Here is an 18,117-nt window from a genome sequence, read left to right as displayed (position 1 = left end):
AACTTTCCTCAATTCTTTAATATCATTTTTTCCCAAAGGCTTTTTGGATGTTGCTGGAATATTTGCATACAAATCAAATGTATTTTGCTTCATTTCATGTAAATTTATCACTGCCATTTTGTGTACACTTTTGGGTAATCGCATGTAATCGCCGTTGCTCGCTCAGCTATGCTCTCCTTCTATTATAATTGATAGATAATTATCTAAGCTCGGCTTATGCTATCTGTTGCTTTCCTACAGCGTCGCTAAGCCGGCTGAAGCTGCGCCTGCGCTGTTATTTACTTTTTGATGTGGTTGGCGTACAGACCATTTTTGTCCCCAAGCTGTTCACTGTTCGGTACAAGATATCAACATGTGTATGTCGAAGTGAAATTATGCCTGGTAGTAATAATAAAACTAAATATCTGTACTTGTAGATGGGAGGTTCATGCTTGCGGCCTCACAGACCTTTTTCAAGATACAGATGTCATTCCTATGTTGGTTGGGCCCAATCAAAATCAAAATGAATACTCTTTACGATCCGGAAATACGAAACTATTTACTTTATTTATTATATCTCTCTATATAACTTGCCGGTTTTGTATTCACGTTGTTACGTGCTTTTTTTCGCCGTGTTTTGTTTTTGCCTTTGACTTTTCATTGCGCTTGTTTTTAGGGGTTTTTGTTTTGCAATTTTTTTGTTGTTTTAGTATTTTATCTTTAGCTTTAACTCAACATAAAATCTTAACAATAAGGTGTGTACATATATAGGCATATACATACATATATACGTGTATATAAGAAAAGGATAGAGTGAAAAATATGTAAATACAAAGAATTAGATGATGATCTGATCTGAGCCGATATGCTCCACCATTCCATTATTTGCCACTCTGTTTGCCTGCTGGTTGCGGCTGATGCAGTGGCTTCCGGCAAAACATTGACAAAACAATGGACTTGCGATTCGCTAAACTCATTCGGTATTTTATATGCGATTTATAACTTATATTCAGTAAAATATTAGTAATATTTAGAGCGTTTAATTATATGCAAAGTGGGCTAGTGCAGGTGGAGTGGCCCATCGCATCCCATCCCATCGTTTCCATTCCTCTGGCTGCCGCCTGCACAGCGTCGCTTGCTTCATCATCAGTTTTAGATATAGAATAACAACAAATACATGTTAAGGGTGCCTAACACTTATGAGCCACTTGGAGCTTGCCGCCTGAGCACTTAGCAGCGCAGGGCGGTGCATCAACGACGCCAGGAACGATCCTCGGACTCCTCGTCCTCCTCCTCGTCCTCGAGACGCAGCTCCGGCAACGTGTCGCTGCCCAGCAGACTCTCGCTCTCGCTGACGGACTGAATCAACTGCTTTGTGTTATCCAGAGGTGCAACGGCCACTGGAGCTGCCACTGCAGACTTCTCGGCGGGCGCAGCCATCGGCGCAGGCGTTGGCGTAACCACAGGCGCCCAAGTAATCTACGGTTTCAGATATCACCAGATAGAATATTATATTAGATATATAAATGTAATTTAAACATCTTACGCACCTGCAGAAGCTTGTCTTGGTACATTTTTCCACGGTGCACCGCTTGCTCCGCATTAATGCGGGTCGCATAGGAGAGTATTAGCTGTGGAATCTCACGGTCTACATCATGTTTGCAAATCTCACCAAAGTTCTGCAATTGTAAGAGATTGCAACAGTAATTAAGAGTCCACACATGTCGCTTCTGAAAAGACCTACCTTGAAGTGTCCCAGAACAAAGTCTGCCTCCTCGGCCGCAAAGCCCGTGACAACGATGGCCTTTGTTCGCCTGTCCACACGCGTCGAGCCTTCTGGAAAGTTGGCCCGCTTGCGGCCGCCGCCGGCTGCCCCCGGTGTGGCTGCAAAGTGAGGTGGCTTCGTGTTGTTCGGGGCCTGACTCCCACCCAGTGTGCGCTGGAGCTCCTCGAGACGCTTCTGTATGGCCGTTGTGTCGTTTCCCTCCTGCTGCTGGGCGAAGAGCTCCAGCTCCATGTCGAGCAGCTCCTTTTTCTGTTGCTCTTTGGTCTTCTTGATGGGCGGCTGTTGTTGCTGCTGGATCTGGGCCTGCAGCTGGTCCTGATCGGCATGGACATCCTTGCGCAGCTTGTCGATGGTCTCCTGCAGGACTTTGATTGTCTCCAGTGTGTTCGCCCGCTGGGGATCCTGGTGATCCAGCCGCTCGACCAACTCCAGTGCAGTCTTCATTTGTTTCACGTAGCTCTGGAGCAGCTCCTGCTTGCGCTTGCGCAGCCCATTGGCCAGCTGGTGTACGGCCTTCTGCTGTTCCTCCTGCTTCTTGCGAATGCTGGCCGCATTGGCCGACGGATTTAGAGGACGCGCTGCTGCTGCCCCTCCCGCCGCCGCTCCAGCCGAGCCGGCGACTCCTGCTCCCGCGCTGGTGTTCAGCTTGAGTCGCATCGAGGCGGGCGCTGCCGTGCTGGCCTGCTCTGCCGTCGGCGTGGCATTGTTGCCCGCCCCCGCCTCGGCCAGAGGCGTGGCATTGCTGATCTTCGCACTGTCCGCATTGGGCGTGGGCACAGCGGGGACATTGTGCAAATGGTACTGACTGGCATTCTTCCTCCCGCCGCCGCCACCCATGGCACCGCCGCCCATGGGGTTCATCTGTCCGCCCTCTGCTCCCGTGCTTTCGTTGTGCCAGAAGACTTTGATGAAGCGGTTGTTGAGCACTGCCTCCGTGCTCCTGTAGGCCACATTGGCCTCGGCGTGCGTGGAGAAGGTCACGATGGCAGCCTCTGGATCGCCCTCGTACGACACCTGGATGTTGACGATCTTCCCGAACTTGGCGAAGTGGTTGTTCAGATGCGCTATGGTGTTGAGGCCCCGCGGCACCTTCCTCAGCTCCAGCGAGCTGTTGTGCTGCTGCATGTTCGGATTGACCCGCGGACCCAGGCGACTGTTGATCGGCACCTTGCGCTTGGTGGGAACATCGGCTATGGCCACGGTGTCCTCCAGCTCGAAGCGCCGCTTGCCGATTTCGGCAACGCCGCCGGAGGGGGCGCCATCCACCACAGGTATGGGTATGAGCTGCCGCTGAAGTGGTGTGGTGACGGCAGTGGGATTGAAGGAGAATGGCATCATGCCTGGCTGCGGTGGAGCGGCAGGGTTGCGCGTATAGTCCGCGGGATTGGGCACACCCATGGGATTGGGCCCCGAGCCCAACATTCCCGGACGCACATTCCCGGAGAAAGGATTGATGCTGGTCTGGCCCCCTGGTTGGTTGGGTCCGCCTGGTCCCGCTGGGCCCTGGCCAGCAGTCGGAGGGGGCACTCCGCCACGTGCCCAGATCTCCGGGGCGTCTGGATTGTACTCCCGCATGGACATCATCAGGGCGGAGTTGTTGATGCCCTCAAAGACAACCGGATTGATGCCGTGATCCCAGGGACAGGTCTCGCCGCGCACGCAGTACCCCTTCTCGTCAAAGTCTCGACACCGCTGTCGCGGGTGTGCCGCCGGATGCTCTACTGGCATGGGGACTGGAACCGCTACCGTCAGTTGGTTGGCTGGCAGGGCCTGCCCCCGCTCTGGGGAGCTCTGGTTGCGACGCGCGTTCCGCTCGGGCGACACGGAGCGGCTGTGCGAGCGTCGGCTCTTATTGTTGCCGAACCGCTGGCGCTCATCCATGTTGCCGCCGATGCGGCGACGATCAAAGTTGCGGCGCCCATGGTGACGGTTGTCAGCCGCGCCCGGCGGCGATTTGTTGCGGAACTGGCGCTGGCTTTTCTCGCGCTCATTCACACGACGATCCCTGGATCTGGAGCGCCGGAAGGCACGCTCATTGGAGCGGGAGCGAGACCGTGAACGCGAACGTAGGGACGCTCGCCGCCGGCGACCTTCCCGGGGTTGGTTCTCTTTGTCGGCATATCCAGCGCTGCTGCCCGCCAATCCTCCCAGCCCCAATGCGACGTTTCCTCCGCTGCTCCGTCCAGGGGGACTGGCACTGCGCACATGATGGTAATGCGTCGCAGACTGCTGCTGTTGGGGGTTCTGCGAGTCCTTGGTTTTTTGCTGCAATGCGACAGGGAGAACAATAAGGGCACTGGCATGCATTTGAGGGATGATCTTTCTACTCACATCGCAGGCTAGCTTGGGGTTGGGGTGTGTCGTCGAATTGGCATCTGTTGTGGGGATGGAGGCAATAATGGCTTCTTGGCTGACGTAGGCAGCGGCGGCGGTGGCCAGGGCTTCTGCTTCCCGGGTATCGGTGCTCGGCTGTGCCTGAGGCTGCTGCTGCTGGTCGAGCTGCGGCTGATTGCTTTCGAGCCTTATCACAATGTCGATTGACGGCGCCGGGGGTGGTGAGGGGGCGGCCAACACAGATTCAATTTCGGTGGACCCATCAATGGCCAGGGCCAAGTCCACATCGAGGTCTAGCTCAACGGCTCCACTTGCCACAGGCAGTGGAGCGGGAAGCGTCAAGTATTCCTCGGTGGCAATGGCATCGAACAGACGCTCCACGAAGCGCGTCGTCTCCTCGGACAGGAAGACATCCAGCTGCTCGATCATGATGCGTTTGAGATCCTTATCCGATTTGTCTTTCTTGAGCAGCGCGATGACATAGCGCGCCAAAGCAGACGAGTCCGCATCGCAGCTGTTTGTCACAAGCGTAAATAAGAATAAAATTGTGAAAATTAAACGAAGCAGCGCAGCCAGAGCTGGGGACAACTTACAGTGGCTCCAGCACTACGCTCAGCCAGTCCTTGAGCTTATCCGAATTTTCTAATATCATTTCGATGACGGGAGGCAGCTAGAAAGTGCTCTGGTCGTCGTTGTGGTTGCGTTGGTCGGCCTTCTTCTGAAGCTGGGTGGGGGGTTGGTCGGTCGGCTAATTGTGCTTGGGCACACACATGCACACGCGCCCAAATATATATTTTTAATATGACCTCTGCCGCTTGGGGCCTCTCTACGTCACAGTGCCAGGGACCACGATGCGTACGATGATACTTACGAATGTAACTGCTGATTGTAACTTTCCGCGCTGCAATTACATGAGATTCCTGCTTATTATCTTTTATTTGACAATATCCGACAGTTTTTCCGGATTTTCATTATCTGCTCTGCTTCTTCTGTTATTGGCAGTGTGACCGCAGATCGATCAATAAAATATACCGTCCGACCCTCAGAAATATGCCAACACACAACCCCACGCACACTATCACATCACATCACTCACACCACACACACACAACGCACGCGAATTCACATATATATGCATGTACGACAGCACCCAGTTTTTTGCGCCCAAATTTATTGGACTTTCTGCGCACTTTTCTGCTCACAAACACAAACTGGACATACCTTGGGCCTTAAATTTAACTTATCAATAATTTTTCTACAACAAATTACAGTTTAAATGGCTATTTTTGTGTTTTTCACTGCACTTCTTGCTGCAAGGTTGCTTGGTAAAGTATCGAAAGTGACCCGCAATAATATACTGAAATATATCTAATCATTTGTTAAACATACCGTAAATATACCGAGGAAAAAAACGAACCCCCTATTTAAACAACAGAAAATAGTAATGTTTTGTAAATTCTCTTTCCTCGATTTTCCTTAGCACTTAACACACAGTTTTAAACGATTTTTTTTTAAAGACTTTATTTTTTATTGGATTATTTATAAAATAAGGTTTAAATAGAAAAGGTCAATAAATAATAAAAGCCTAAAACATAAGTGGGAATGGAATGTAGGGACATTTTTGCAATGAAAATTGTCGTCATCGATTACTATCCAGCCCTGGGAATTTCGTTTACCTATGAAACCTATTTGATTAACTACATTTTTTGGCATGTGCAGCATTGGAGAGGATGATTTTGGCGACGAGGGCGCCGCCCATGGCATGGTAGCAGAGTCCTTGCCCACCGGGATTGTGACCAGCCCAGGAGACTGCAACAAGTGCGGTGTGACCTCCAGTGAGCTCTACAAACTGAACTTCCGCGTGGCCGAGTGCCGTGATTGCTTTCTGATGTACGCTCGACACAAGTTTCGAGCATCCTTGGGGGCTGCCAAGGTCCTGCCCCGCAACGCTGAAGTCCTCCTCGCAGTGGATGGCTCTGCCGAGTCATTGGTGCTCCTGGACATGCTTCACTTCGCGCAGACACAAAACACATTCAGGCGACTGCATTGCAATGCACGAGTGGTCTACGTGGACGATCAGTCGGTGCATGGCGGTGAATCGGTAAATCTGCAGGCTCTTCAAGCTCTCAGTACGCGATACGAACCACTTGAATTCTATGTTACTGAGCTTGGAGCATCGCCCTGCTCCCTGCAGCGGCTTGCGGAATACTCCCCATCTCCAAAGGAGCCCAATGAACTCCACACGAATCTGAACAAACTCCGCAGCCTGACAGCTCGACAGGATTACTACCAGCAGCAACGCAAAAACCTCCTAGCCTCTGTGGCCCAGAAGCTAAGCTGCAGTCACGTCTTTGAGCCGCATATCAGTGGCGACCTGGCCACACAGCTGCTGACGGCCATTGCACTGGGTCGCGGAGGCAGCGCCGCTTTGGACGTGGCCCTTCTGGACGACAGGCTGGCAGGCGGAGTCAAGCTACTGCGTCCCCTGAGGGATCTGAACGAACAGGAAGTGCGGTTCTATGTGCATGCCCGCCAACTGAAGCCGCTGCGGGAGAGTGGCAGCAGCTATGGACAGGAGCGTGGGCAGACCGCCAGTCTGCAGAACCTGACCGCCGTCTTTGTGGCCAACCTGCAACAGAACTACCCCGCCACAGTGTCCACGGTGTTTCGGACCGGCGATAAAATTGCTGCAAATGCCAATGCGGAGCAGGCTGCTTGTGCTCACTGCCAATCCCCACGAGACCCGAAGCTCTCCGACACACTCATGGCCATCGAGTACTCGAGGGCCGTTTCAGAGGCTGGAGTGGGCCTGTCCTTGGAAGGCGACGCCTCGGAGCGTCTGGCCAAGCAGCGACTAGAGTTTAAGGATGGACTGTGCCACGCCTGCCGCTGTATACAGCTGGAGCTGGGAAGTGATATTTTGTCGTAGCAAAAGAATATATATTCTCCCATGAATGCGGCCGTTTCTATTACAATTTCGCTAGCTGGATGTTGACGCGCGACTGAAGCTGGAGATGGCCATCGAAGGGAGGAACGTTTGAGGCCAGCACAACCTTGTGAAAGTCGTAGACGACGTACCGATTGTACTGCCTGGCACTGCGGTTCAGTTCAACAACAGTGCCGGGCAGGATTATGGTTTGGGTGCACTTTTCTGGCTGGCTCACGTAGAGTTCGTCGCCTGGAAGCACTCCAAACATACATCCATCGCAGCGGTAGTACACAGGCTGCACCAATGTGGTTCCCAAAACACTGCGCTGGCGAGAGAACCTTAAAAGGTCATCCCAACGGTGCAGGTTCATCAGTCGCGCCGTATCATAGAGCAGCATGAACGGCAGCCATATAGTGCCGCCTTGGGACTGGGTCCATGCCTCTTCCGGGTCCAGCCAGTGCGCCGAGGCCACCTTTTGGCGCTCTAGCAAAAGGCTCACCTGCTTCGCCTGCGCCACCAGAGCGGTAATGTAATATACCGTGTCGTATTTGCGGCTTGCAGTGGCCGGAGTCCTCAAAACTGACCACTCATGGAGGGACCAGAGATTGGGAAGGACGTGCAGATGTCTGCATAGTGCCAGGAACTGAGTGGCATCGTCATGCACTCGCTGCTGCCAATAGGAGCGATCGTCTGGCTGGAAGAGCAAAGTCCGTGGCTGCCCAGTGGTTTTCCCAGGCGGTGCCGTAGACGCTGGGGCGGACAGTTCGCCAGCCTGGCTGCCACACTTTCAGAGGCACGACATTAGTTCAGCCATGCTGCGGGACGTCTGCCACGTAAAGGCTCCGCGATAGACACGTGCGATTTCTAGATTGTCGCAAGTGCGAAACTTTATTGTCACGGCCTCTGATCTTTGGTGCAGCTCCTTGTCGTTGCGTCTGACTGCCATACGGGAGTCCTTTGAGGAGTTGGGCATCTTATTGTGTCGGGATGCCAAGACCTTGACCTCGACCAGCGGCTACGGGCAGTTCTATGAGCAGTTCGATCGCGCCCACTGGTAGCATGTGGTGCACAATGATGCCAGTCAGTTCCTGGAGCTCTGCAAGCAGCTGGATGTGGTGCCCGACATCTGGTCACTCCACGATTGGTCTGGCCTTCTTCCTGACCACCCTCGAACAGTCGCCCAGCCTGCACATTGAGCCCAATGAGGTCAAGGACTGTGCGGTAAGTGGATCAGCTCCAATGAAGAAACACTGAACACCCACTAACCTCTTCTGTATGTGCAAAACAGTGGCGCTCACCCTTGGATTATCTTCAGGCTTGTCTGCGAAAAGAGCTCTGGCTCCCTCCCCCTCAGTTCTATGAACTTTCGCGCTTCCTCAACTTTCGCTCCCTGGAGGAGCTGCGTCAGTTTGCCATGCAACGTGCAGCCAATGGCATTGTGCTCACCCATCCTGTCATGTACAAATGCAATGATGGTGTTGTGCATCTACTTCCCGGCGACGATGCCTATCCGGCGAATCCAGATGCCAGTAGCGACCAAATAGAGACTGGCCTCTGTGTGGAGGACTTTCGTGCACAAGTGAAATCCAACCTGCATCGTTCGGAGCACAGGAGCCAGCATCAAGCGAAACTAATCATTAACTTTGCTCCGACTGATGGACAGGTGAACCCCTTGGACCCGGCTAAGATGTAGAACAGAACGAACAGAATCTTTGATCGAAAGTGCATTTATTTAGGTTTAGTTTGAGTGAGATGTTCGGATGGTTAGCTTAAGCAAGAGAGTTGCCATTGTGCTCAGGACCTGCTCTTCGTGTGTTCATTCTCCCTGCCGTACCAGAGCTTGTAGAGGTATTCGGCCTCTTCTTCTGTGGCATAGCTGGTCTCGTACTCCGTCGGCTTCTGCTTTGGCTGCGATCTGAAGAGGGGAGAGCTTCATATGTAAGTTTCAAAATATCTTGTTGATCAATGGACTTACTGGTGCGAGGGAGCGGAGGTGTATCCTGTGTGGGACCAGCCGCCCTGGGGCTTCTCATTACCTGGGTGTCGATGCTGCCCACGCTTGCAGGCGTCTAGAGTCCTCTCAATGTTCTTCTGATTGCTGAGCAGGGCCCCCAGCTTGTGCTCAATCTGCGAGGTGCCTCCATGCACCGCGAGTATCACTTTCTCAATGCCAGCCAGACTCTCCGCTTGGGTGTAGTTTAGCGAGCGCAGTTCCTGCTCCAGATGATCCACTTTCCGGTTCGCCCGGCTGGTCAGAGCATTTAGCTCATCCAAGTAGACCACTTTTTCCTCAATGTTCCTCTGCTGCTGCTGCAGAACCTTGGCCTTCTTTTCCAGCGAGACAAGCTCTCTGATGACGGACTGCTTAAGAAGCTGTTCGATCTCTCCCAGATTTCTTTCGACGGACTTGGTCACCTTGCTGAGTTCCTGCTCGTGTTTGTTTTGATCTTCATCGAACTTGCCTAAAGCACTTCTGATCTCGATCTCCGCCTTGCCCAGATTCCGGATGGCATTTTCGTTCTGCCTCTGGGCAGAGTTAATTATGGCCGTCAGGTTTCTTACTCCTGAGGCCGTAAGCTGGAAACTGTTGACCGTGTCCTTCTCCAGTTTGACCAGTCCAAACTCCAGTCTGACAATGCCTTCGATCTGATCGCGCTGATCCTTGAGTTTGTGCTCGAATCCTTTCTGGTGTTTGATCACTTCAATCGCCTTGTTGTCCAGCGCCTCTAGCTGCTCGCTGATCCCCGTCAGTTTGCGAACGATCTCCCTGTCGCCCGACTTCTCCTCTCGCTCCTCGGCAACGGTCAAAACACCACCGATGCAGATCAATAGCAATACCGATTCGGCCCTCATTGTGTATGTCGATGGTGTGTGATGAATGTCCACGACTGACTGCCCTCACTCGGCGTAGGCTGCACCTTAAGTAGCCAGACTAAATGTGCACCGGCATCACTCCAATTATTTTGAAACGTGTCTCAGCTTGCGTTTGCTTTTATCTCCAAAGACTCTCAAATTGAGCTAGTGGAGCCAGCTGCGAGCTATGCTCTATTCTTCCTCCCAAAAACTGGGTTAAATAGATGTTGATTGATTACTTTTTCATCTGGATAGATAGTAACCAGCAGAACGTAACCCCCCCCTCCATGCGTATTATACTAAATTTGTTTGGTTCAATTCATTTTTTTAAAGCTTAGTTTTCTAAGTGCTGATAGTCACGTCCGTCTTGAATTATTTTTTGTTTTCTTGTAAATAGGTAATTTAGGGAAGAGATCGAGCGGCTTTTTGTACTGTGTGTAATGTGCACTAAGATACCAGACCTTAAACGTGACTATTCCGTCTTAGTGCAGCTGATTGTTGCCAAAAATTCATTCAAAAATAGGTCTGCTAATTATGGATAACCACCTTAAGATGACAATACTTAAGATAACAGCAAGCGGGAAATAAATGTGCATGTGAAGAGAAACAGATTTTGGTCATTTTAATTATTTATTACAATACTCGTATTTATTATTATAATTACTCTTCGCCTCTTTGGAACGCCTGTCTCCTATCATACAGGATACAACCTTTAACCGAACTAGTGGATCTGCAGACACACAGGCGTAATAAATACTAATATTTTCCTGACATTCAGTCGGACCATGTTGGCAATCGAAACTTAATTTTCCATCCATTTCAAGCAATACCTATTGCCATTCTTATTAATGGATTCGGTTGACTTCGAACACTACATGTATTCCCCATTCCACGATACTCCGGTTTTCCAAAATAGCAAATGATTTAATAAATGTTAGTTTGTATTGCAAGTTCATGTGTCCCTTTTAGAGAAAACATTTTTTAAATGTGTAGTAAACAATCCACTGAGAACTGAATATATTATGAACTGATACAATTCAGTTCATATACGGTTGTTTTTGTACAAATGTTTAACCAGGGAAAAAACTAGAAACATATATGGATGATACGTTGTAAACATACTTATGTCCTACCAAATCGAGCTTCTATTACTATTTTAGCTAAATGATATAACCATCAATTTTAAATCTGTTTTTCAGAGGTTCTAGATTCTAAAATTTTCTATGACCAATAAAATGTATATTTTCGGCTTTTGATCAGATTATATTCAGCAACAAACAAAGAATGGTTCGATCTCGGGGTCTCCGACTTATACCTACATACATACATATGTACTGACTGTATCAAAAAGAAGGCTCTGTATTCGAATATTGACTCGGTTCGGCATTCTGATTAAGCGTATATGTATTACATATATTCAATGACACTCTACGGGTTGCATTTATGTTTATTTATTTGAAGTTTAAAGTTAGTCAGTAATCATTTGTATAGTTTCCTATGGGAAGGAATCCGTTTGTCCGGTTCCAAGTTTCTTTAGTATCTTTCTTTAATAGAATCATCGCCATACCAGATCCTGAAGGATTCGCCCTGCTGAGCTATGTGATCGTGGGCAGAGCCCGAGCTCTGCTGAGGTTTATAGGAATGTGGGGATGACGATATATATCCGTTTGAACGTCCCTCTTCGCATGGTTTCTGCTTGGGCTGGGTTCGGGGCTGAGGCTGTGGCCGGGGAAGTGGCTGGTGGGGAGACTCTGGGTTCCAGGGATGATTAGGGGAGGGTGCGGATTGGTAGGGAGATACCTCCTCCCAGGGCAGGTGCTGCCAGGACACCGAAGTGCTCTGGTGAGACTCCGACTCCCCGTTCGGCCTGGAGTTCGACCACGATGCGTGCTTTGCCTTGGGTTCCGGCGACTCGGCATAGGCGCTCACGCGATGGTTCTCGGGATGCTCGCCTGGAAATCGATGTGATGTAAGGATCTTAGATATCTAAGCAGATTTAACGGTGTATGCAAACACATACCAGGCTTTTGTGGTTCCTTAATGCTCCACACTTGAACCAAATCCACGGGCTTGGATCTCGTCTGCTGGTACTGCTGTTGGTGAGGATGATGCGGCTGAGGAGCTGAGTTTCCATAACTCTGGAGGTGGGGTTCCTGCTGTGAGCCGTGATGCGGGTGATGTGGGTGCTGTGGGGCTGGAGCTCCATAGCCGTGGGAGTGGGATTCAGGCTGAGGAGCGTGATGTGGGTGGTGAGGGTCTGCGGGTCTATACCCCTGGGAGTGTGATTCAGGTCGAGGAGAATGTTGGGAGTGGTGGGAGTGCTTGCCGCAGTCCTCCAGATCAACTTCGATGCGCTTCTGAGAAATGATCAGCTCGCGTAGAGCAGCTTCGATGTGTTCTCTCGTGTTCAGCGGCCTGAGATGCCTCACTGCACTGGTGAGTGCCTCGAGACGAGCCTCCTGGGTGCGATTGAACTGCTTGAGCTGGTGATCCAGAACGCCCAATTTTTGGTTGGAGTCCACGCTCAACTCCTTCACGCCGGCCAGGCTCTTCAGCTCCACTTCAATGTTGATCTGCGACGTTTCTAGACTGGCGAATGAGCACTGCAGTCCATTGAGCTGGGGCAAGACAGCGCGCGTGACCAGCTTGCTGAGGCCGTCGATGCTCCGGTCGATGCCGCGGGCACTTTGCACTAAGTGCTTCTGATAGGCGTCAATCTTGGCCTCCAGGTGGAGAATCAAGTGCTGGGTTCCCTCCTGGAGCTGCGCCAGATCGTGGAGTTCCTTTGCCGTTCGCTTGGCATACTCATGCCCCTGCCGGGAGTTATTTGCAAAGGTTTCCAACAATGCCTCGGCTTGGGCTTCGAGGAATTCATTCTGCTTGGCCAATATCTGTTCGACATGGCCTAGGACCTGGAGAGCCTTCTGCTGCTCTTCCAGATTCACTTGGATTCTTTTACCGACGGTGTTGATGCTGGTCAACAGATTATTGGCTTCGGTCAGCTCCTTCGTGTTCTTCGTCAGCAGCTCCGTTATCTGCCCATCGTCCCGAAGGCAGCTGCAGATGCATACGCAGTTGACAAACAAGACCGAGAGAAGAACTTTCATATCCCAAGTTGCTTTCAAACTAGTATTCCAATTGGAAGTGTCTTCGGTGCTTCGCTTTCAGAGCTTAAATATGTCTCGCCACACCTGTGCACGCGGCTAATCAATTTTGCATTGTTTTGTGTTTAAAAATAGTTGTAGTTAACGGTTTTATCTGAACAATTTTTGAATTCGGCACGAACCCCAATTCGAGCCGAGCCCCAACCACCTACATAGTGTTGGTAAAGATAACGTGTTTGTTGTTGATCGGAACAGGATATCGATAGGCAAACAGCTGATGGGGAATTAGTTTGAAAATATTGCATTCAATTGTTTAATTTAATTATTGTAATGTCTCCTTCAACCAAGGAGGTTACTACCAAGTGGCGCACCTCGGCCAGTGTTATCCTAATCTCCAAAGAAGCCAACAAGCACCAAGATTATAATGTAAGTCCAAGTCACAAAATGATATATGCTGGGGGGAATTGTAGATTGTAGAATTCCTCTCCCAGCTATTGATGCTCAAGCGCAGCGATCCCACAGCGATCGTTACGAATCAAACTGTCTTCCCCGGTGGCCTGCTGGACAAGGCCGATGAAGACGTTTCCTGGCTGCAGTATTTCGAGGAGTTCGGTGTGCCACAGGAGGCCCTGAGGCGCCTGGTGCTGATCCGCGATGACAGGCCAGCCATACTGGCGCCCCATACGGGCTGCTATGACCGCTTCTTCAAGCGCTCGCACATTTGGTCGCGGTGGGTCCAAAGGTGACACATCTATCACATAGATTATTGAACTGATCTTTGTACTCTTTTCTTCTAGGGAGATTACATTGCGACTGACTGCTTTGAGGGAGTGCTTTGAAGAGGTTGGAATTCTCCTGTGTCGCAGCAAAAATGAACTGGACTTCGGTAATGTTGCCTTGCCAAAGGAGCTGCCCGATCGCGAGGCTTGGCAGCGACGAGTGCACAACAAGCCCAGCGAGTTCCTGAACCTGTGTCTGGAGCTGAAGGTGGTTCCTGATTTGTGGGCCCTACACGAATGGTCGGCCTGGGCCAGTCCTCCCATCGTTCGCAAAGGGTAGGTGAGAGAATGTTTGCGGTTTTTGTACAAAAATTAACAAAGACACCTTACAGCTATGAGACTGTCTTCTTCATAGCCTTTGTGGACACACGACCCAGCCTGCTTGATGAGCCGTCTGAGGTCAAGGAGTCTTTGGTGAGATTTGGCTATAATATTACCCTTTTTACCAATTGTTTTTCCAATATTCTCTTAGTGGTTAACTCCTATGGAGTTTCTGCGACTGAACAAACTGGGGGATCTCTGGTTTCTGCCTCCTCAATTCTATGAGTTGTCGCGACTTGCCGGAGTTGGAGTTTACGAATCGCTTCTGGGGTTTGCCACAAAACGCAGCAGGATGGGTACCACCATGTTCATGCCTTTGGTCTATGCTTGCGAGGGATCTATGGTCTATGTCTTGCCAGGTTGGTTTAATGGGTATTGAGACCTAAATATCATATCCTAACCTGATTCTCTGCTTCAGGCGATGACTACTACTTGCCAGAGCCGCAACATGTTGACGAGATCATCAGTTTTCCGGGCTCCGTCGATGAGTTTGGGGCGCGCTCGAAGCACTTGCATCGGTACACCTTTGGGGCCTTAGTTCAGAATCTGGAAATTAACATTCCCCCACCAAATGGCCACTTGAGACCGCAGAGGGTCGTGAACGAGCGTCAAAAGCTTTAGTCACATTCCATAGGCAGATCCTGCTGGGCTGCTGCCCATCGAGGACAGTGACCTCCCACCCCAGTGACCTGACCCCATCTGCTTAGCTCTGATAAGATACTTAATGTGACCTTTTAAACGGCGGGGCCTCAAATCGTTATGAAATTATTCTAAGCGGATTTGGCTGGGCATCAAAATATCAAGACCCTGCTCTGGACGGCGTTAATTATAATTTTATAGGCGACACTTTAATTAAAAAACTGTAGTTTCGGTTCAAGTCTGCCATAAGTTAGCTTAGGATTGAAGCCCTGTCCTCTGAGAGGGGGATGCGCACATCAAAAGCGCAACTCTATGCATATTCATGCCCCCCACACCCCCTGGCAACCGCAAATCAAAACGGGAGTGGAAGAGCAGACAGAGCACATGATTTCATCCCATTAGGAATGCATTTAAATCACTTTGTGTTTTCCTCCCCCCAATCAGTGGTTGTTGCGCCACCTGCCGTGTGACTTTGTGCGCTTTACAGCCTTGTCCTGCTCTGATCCCCCAGGCACAGAAAGGCAGGCCGTTTAAAAATCAAAAACTGAACGAGCTGTTCCCCGCTTCTGTTTGCTTCGTGCCTGCTCGACTGTTTATTATGCATTGTAAAGGACCAACCCTCCACGGGGGGGGGATTGAATGACTGGCACACGGGGGGTGGGTGGGTGGTATGAGTGGGGCAGGGGCAGCTTGCCTCTGTAACAATTACTTCGTTTAATTTAACCTTTTGTGGGTTTCTTCCGGCGTTTATTGTTCTGATGTTCATTTAATATCGATTAATTATGCTATTAAGTGACTGGGAACTGGAAGGCCTTACAGAGGCAGAGGCAGCACAGCTATGCTGGAGCTGGGAGTACCTGAAGAGCACTGAAATCTTAATTAGTTGGCAGCGCAGGCCGAGAGGTCTGCAAAGCTGCTCATAAATTACAAATTAAATTTAAATGCATAATGTGACAAAATGTCTGTGTGAGTTATGAGCGGCGGCGGCAGCGGCAGGCAAAGCGGCTTAGAAGCTGCTAAGATGTTGCTGCTTGGGCAAATGAGAATCCCAGGGCGACAGGTTGAAAAACTTCTTGATTTATGCAGGAGGAGCAGGAGTGGGTGATACTACTCGGTCGGAAATGGTATATGGTAGATGGTATTTGGTAGATGGAGACAGAAGACAAGACGCCATGTAATTGAATTTTGAGCTCATTTTCATGATATAAAGCTGATTTACGTGCTCGCCGATAAGGTGTGGGTACGTAACGTTGGAATTGGCTTATTAATTGCCCACAAGCGTACAAATGCATATCACGTACTTTTTCTCTCAGCCTTTGTCGGGCCCAATGCCCAATTATAGTGATTACTCCACTAGACAGACACGGACAGGGTCCGAGATGTCCTGCACCTGCAAGTGACATGAATACCAAATCCCTTCCAGATCGATTCGCAAGTAATTGACAACTTCTCGCCGGGACTTCCCACGGGTATAACCAAACACTCCACACACTACCACAGCGAGAGATGTGAGAGATTTATTTTTATGGCGTGCATTGTTTGCACTCAACTCGACTCCGTTCGGTTCGCCCGCCCGCTCGAGGCAGGGGCAGAACCGGGGGGCGGTCGAGAGCGTGGGGCGAGAGCGTTTGGCGGGCAACTAAATGAGTATTACCGCAATAAATCGCCGCAATTCATTTAAGGGTCGGGCTCCGGCTCCGGCTCCCGCTCGGGCACGGGCACAGAGCTGGCAACCCTTAAATCAGCCAGCAGCAGCAGCAGGAGAAGCTGCTAACTGTTGATGAGAGAAAGCCATCTCCATCTCCACCCCCGAACCCGATGCCGAACCCACAGGGAGATGGGGAACCACCCACTATTCGTCAGACCGTGAACCTGTTACGGGATGTCAGATTGTCACTGGGGAAATCGCCGTCCAGGGCAGAAGCTTGGGCAGGGGGAGCCTTGTACTCCAGCTGGTCGGACAAATTGCATCAATTGACTTGCGTGTTCAACATAATGGCAATTGTGGCTGCCTCTGCCCCCTGTGGGTGTGGTGACGACAGTTGGACTAATGTGTTACATGATTTTCTAATGATGTCTTTATTTCGTAGCTGCCAAACAGGTATGCACTACCAAAAGGTCTTCGGATTGAGGTTGACTGAAAATCTTATAATATCCAGGATTCTTTGATTTAATAGGGGCTCGATTCGATTAACAGCAACTGCCTACTCTCTTCGAGAGTATTATCTAGCTCTAGCTACCGTTCTTGTTTGTTTTCCGGGTTTCCTTTGCAGCCGTTTCCAGGGTTTCCAATATCAATCAATAAGTCCCATTAGAAATTCTTTTAAAATTATGATAAATGTCTTTTTATTTCTACTCATTGATTCAATGTTAATTTATTTTCTAGAATCTCAGTTGGTCAAGGAACTGTACTCAACCCATCAATAAATACTTGTATGCAAGCTTTGAGTGTAAACATTGTAGAAAATCGCAATGTCTTTTTTTATTTTTAGTCCCATCTGGAACATTTTATTTGATAAGAAAGTAAGATGTACGAAAAAGTTGTTGTTGACATCACTTTTGGATGGAGTTCTCAATGGTGCTTTCACTGCATACAGTTGGCTCCAATTTGGCGCGCTGTTGCAGGTGGCATGGATCAAACATAGTTAGAGATATACCTAAGTACAAGCATATGTACATATGTACATATATATTTAGTAACAAACATTTAAGTACATAGTAATGAGTATGTGTGTACACAAGTACATGCATATGTATGTACATATGTGTACTTAACATTCCACGGGACATAATTGAAAACTACCTGTACGCACACACCCACACACACACACACACAAACGCACTGTGGGCGTTACGGTTCTGGCCAAATATGAATTATGCGCTTGCTCCAACAAGTTTGTTCCTGTTGTTGCTGTTGGGGCTGCTGCTGCTCCACTCGTCTGCTTAATTTCCATGTCTGTCTCTTTCTCTCTGCAGAATTCACACCTAAGCAGCAGCAGCAGCAGCAGCAGCCCCCATTACGGATGCTGGTTAGGTGGTGTTGGTGTCCCTCCCCACGGGCCTGCGCATAAGTCCCCGCTGGCTACGTTGGGGTAGGTGTCTCTCTGTCTGCTGATGCCGAGGGGCATTATGTTGTCACGGACCTCCATTGCATTCCATTGAAAAGTAGCAGACACACACACAAGTGGCGATGCATGTCTGGGCAAGATTGTACATGTATGTGTGTACATATGTATGTATGTGCATGTGCTTTGCTTTCCATGTGCAACATTTGCAATTTCGTTAGCGGCGTCGTCACTTTTGACACTTTTCTGTTATCTTTGCAAAAAGTGTGACCTTGTCACTAGTTTTAATTGCGATTGGGAATATATTTGGATTATCGCGGATGCATTG

At 49.8% G+C, this 18,117-nt stretch overlaps 7 protein-coding genes across 8 annotated transcripts; 3 read left to right on the top strand and 4 right to left on the bottom strand.

Moving 5' to 3' along the window:
* Positions 1-515: 515 nt before the first annotated feature.
* On the bottom strand, positions 516-5,438 carry LOC111075795 (zinc finger protein swm). Its single transcript, XM_022369284.2, has 6 exons — positions 5,321-5,438; positions 4,693-5,000; positions 4,097-4,613; positions 1,724-4,030; positions 1,530-1,658; positions 516-1,458 (listed from the first exon to the last, which is right to left on the bottom strand). Exons 2-6 carry the CDS (start codon positions 4,749-4,751, stop codon positions 1,231-1,233), a joined length of 3,240 nt encoding a protein of 1,079 aa, XP_022224976.2. The 5' UTR covers positions 4,752-5,000; positions 5,321-5,438; the 3' UTR covers positions 516-1,230.
* A 324-nt stretch (positions 5,439-5,762) lies between these two features.
* LOC111075799 (cytoplasmic tRNA 2-thiolation protein 2) lies at positions 5,763-7,054 on the top strand. Its single transcript, XM_022369288.2, has one exon. It carries the CDS (start codon positions 5,811-5,813, stop codon positions 7,026-7,028), a length of 1,218 nt encoding a protein of 405 aa, XP_022224980.2. The 5' UTR covers positions 5,763-5,810; the 3' UTR covers positions 7,029-7,054.
* On the bottom strand, positions 7,026-8,001 carry LOC111075801 (nucleoside diphosphate-linked moiety X motif 19). Its single transcript, XM_041595300.1, has 2 exons — positions 7,927-8,001; positions 7,026-7,812 (listed from the first exon to the last, which is right to left on the bottom strand). Exons 1-2 carry the CDS (start codon positions 7,999-8,001, stop codon positions 7,069-7,071), a joined length of 819 nt encoding a protein of 272 aa, XP_041451234.1. The 3' UTR covers positions 7,026-7,068.
* On the top strand, positions 7,873-8,949 carry LOC111075802 (nucleoside diphosphate-linked moiety X motif 19). The gene is made up of 3 exons (XM_041595277.1): positions 7,873-7,883; positions 7,948-8,249; positions 8,317-8,949. Exons 2-3 carry the CDS (start codon positions 8,058-8,060, stop codon positions 8,719-8,721), a joined length of 597 nt encoding a protein of 198 aa, XP_041451211.1. The 5' UTR covers positions 7,873-7,883; positions 7,948-8,057; the 3' UTR covers positions 8,722-8,949.
* Positions 8,730-9,935, bottom strand: LOC111075803. Its single transcript, XM_022369291.2, has 2 exons — positions 9,004-9,935; positions 8,730-8,943 (listed from the first exon to the last, which is right to left on the bottom strand). The coding sequence occupies exons 1-2, from the start codon at positions 9,879-9,881 to the stop codon at positions 8,823-8,825; spliced, it is 999 nt and encodes a 332-aa protein (XP_022224983.2). The 5' UTR covers positions 9,882-9,935; the 3' UTR covers positions 8,730-8,822.
* A 1,384-nt stretch (positions 9,936-11,319) lies between these two features.
* Positions 11,320-13,083, bottom strand: LOC111075804 (class E vacuolar protein-sorting machinery protein HSE1). The gene is made up of 2 exons (XM_022369293.2): positions 11,902-13,083; positions 11,320-11,833 (listed from the first exon to the last, which is right to left on the bottom strand). The coding sequence occupies exons 1-2, from the start codon at positions 12,986-12,988 to the stop codon at positions 11,415-11,417; spliced, it is 1,506 nt and encodes a 501-aa protein (XP_022224985.1). The 5' UTR covers positions 12,989-13,083; the 3' UTR covers positions 11,320-11,414.
* A 196-nt stretch (positions 13,084-13,279) lies between these two features.
* Positions 13,280-15,346, top strand: LOC111075783 (nucleoside diphosphate-linked moiety X motif 19). Of its 2 annotated transcripts, XM_022369263.2 has the most exons (6): positions 13,280-13,411; positions 13,477-13,715; positions 13,783-14,040; positions 14,097-14,178; positions 14,237-14,444; positions 14,504-15,346. In XM_022369263.2, the coding sequence occupies exons 1-6, from the start codon at positions 13,316-13,318 to the stop codon at positions 14,704-14,706; spliced, it is 1,086 nt and encodes a 361-aa protein (XP_022224955.1). In that variant the 5' UTR covers positions 13,280-13,315; the 3' UTR covers positions 14,707-15,346. The 2 variants fall into 2 exon arrangements, with proteins under 2 accessions (XP_022224955.1, XP_022224957.1); XM_022369265.2 differs by lacking the exon at positions 13,477-13,715 and having other exon boundaries at positions 13,320-13,411.
* Positions 15,347-18,117: the final 2,771 nt, after the last annotated feature.

Source organism: Drosophila obscura, unplaced genomic scaffold (genome assembly GCF_018151105.1).
Source record: "Drosophila obscura isolate BZ-5 IFL unplaced genomic scaffold, ASM1815110v1 contig_46, whole genome shotgun sequence".
Lineage (NCBI taxonomy): Eukaryota > Metazoa > Arthropoda > Insecta > Diptera > Drosophilidae > Drosophila > Drosophila obscura.
This window is presented reverse-complemented; position numbering and strand designations above follow the sequence as displayed.

What these genes read in the sequence shown, in the direction of transcription:
- LOC111075795 (XM_022369284.2), bottom strand. Translation starts at nt 4,751, where the DNA reads ATGATATTAGAAAATTCGGATAAGCTCAAGGACTGGCTGAGCGTAGTG. An exon ending in AGCGTAGTGCTGGAGCCACT is followed by an intron (nt 4,614 to 4,692) that starts GTAAGTTGTCCC and finishes TGTGACAAACAG; the next exon opens with CTGCGATGCGGACTCGTCTG. An exon ending in ACCAAGACAAGCTTCTGCAG is followed by an intron (nt 1,459 to 1,529) that starts GTGCGTAAGATG and finishes CTGAAACCGTAG; the next exon opens with ATTACTTGGGCGCCTGTGGT.
- LOC111075801 (XM_041595300.1), bottom strand. Translation starts at nt 8,001, where the DNA reads ATGCCCAACTCCTCAAAGGACTCCCGTATGGCAGTCAGACGCAACGAC. An exon ending in TGCACCAAAGATCAGAGGCC is followed by an intron (nt 7,813 to 7,926) that starts GTGACAATAAAG and finishes TGCCTCTGAAAG; the next exon opens with TGTGGCAGCCAGGCTGGCGA.
- LOC111075783 (XM_022369263.2), top strand. Translation starts at nt 13,316, where the DNA reads ATGTCTCCTTCAACCAAGGAGGTTACTACCAAGTGGCGCACCTCGGCC. An exon ending in CGCTCGCACATTTGGTCGCG is followed by an intron (nt 13,716 to 13,782) that starts GTGGGTCCAAAG and finishes CTTTTCTTCTAG; the next exon opens with GGAGATTACATTGCGACTGA. An exon ending in CCTCCCATCGTTCGCAAAGG is followed by an intron (nt 14,041 to 14,096) that starts GTAGGTGAGAGA and finishes GACACCTTACAG; the next exon opens with CTATGAGACTGTCTTCTTCA.
- LOC111075804 (XM_022369293.2), bottom strand. Translation starts at nt 12,988, where the DNA reads ATGAAAGTTCTTCTCTCGGTCTTGTTTGTCAACTGCGTATGCATCTGC. An exon ending in TAAGGAACCACAAAAGCCTG is followed by an intron (nt 11,834 to 11,901) that starts GTATGTGTTTGC and finishes ATCGATTTCCAG; the next exon opens with GCGAGCATCCCGAGAACCAT.
- LOC111075802 (XM_041595277.1), top strand. Translation starts at nt 8,058, where the DNA reads ATGAGCAGTTCGATCGCGCCCACTGGTAGCATGTGGTGCACAATGATG. An exon ending in ATGAGGTCAAGGACTGTGCG is followed by an intron (nt 8,250 to 8,316) that starts GTAAGTGGATCA and finishes TGTGCAAAACAG; the next exon opens with TGGCGCTCACCCTTGGATTA.
- LOC111075799 (XM_022369288.2), top strand. Translation starts at nt 5,811, where the DNA reads ATGTGCAGCATTGGAGAGGATGATTTTGGCGACGAGGGCGCCGCCCAT.
- LOC111075803 (XM_022369291.2), bottom strand. Translation starts at nt 9,881, where the DNA reads ATGAGGGCCGAATCGGTATTGCTATTGATCTGCATCGGTGGTGTTTTG. An exon ending in ACCTCCGCTCCCTCGCACCA is followed by an intron (nt 8,944 to 9,003) that starts GTAAGTCCATTG and finishes TCCCCTCTTCAG; the next exon opens with ATCGCAGCCAAAGCAGAAGC.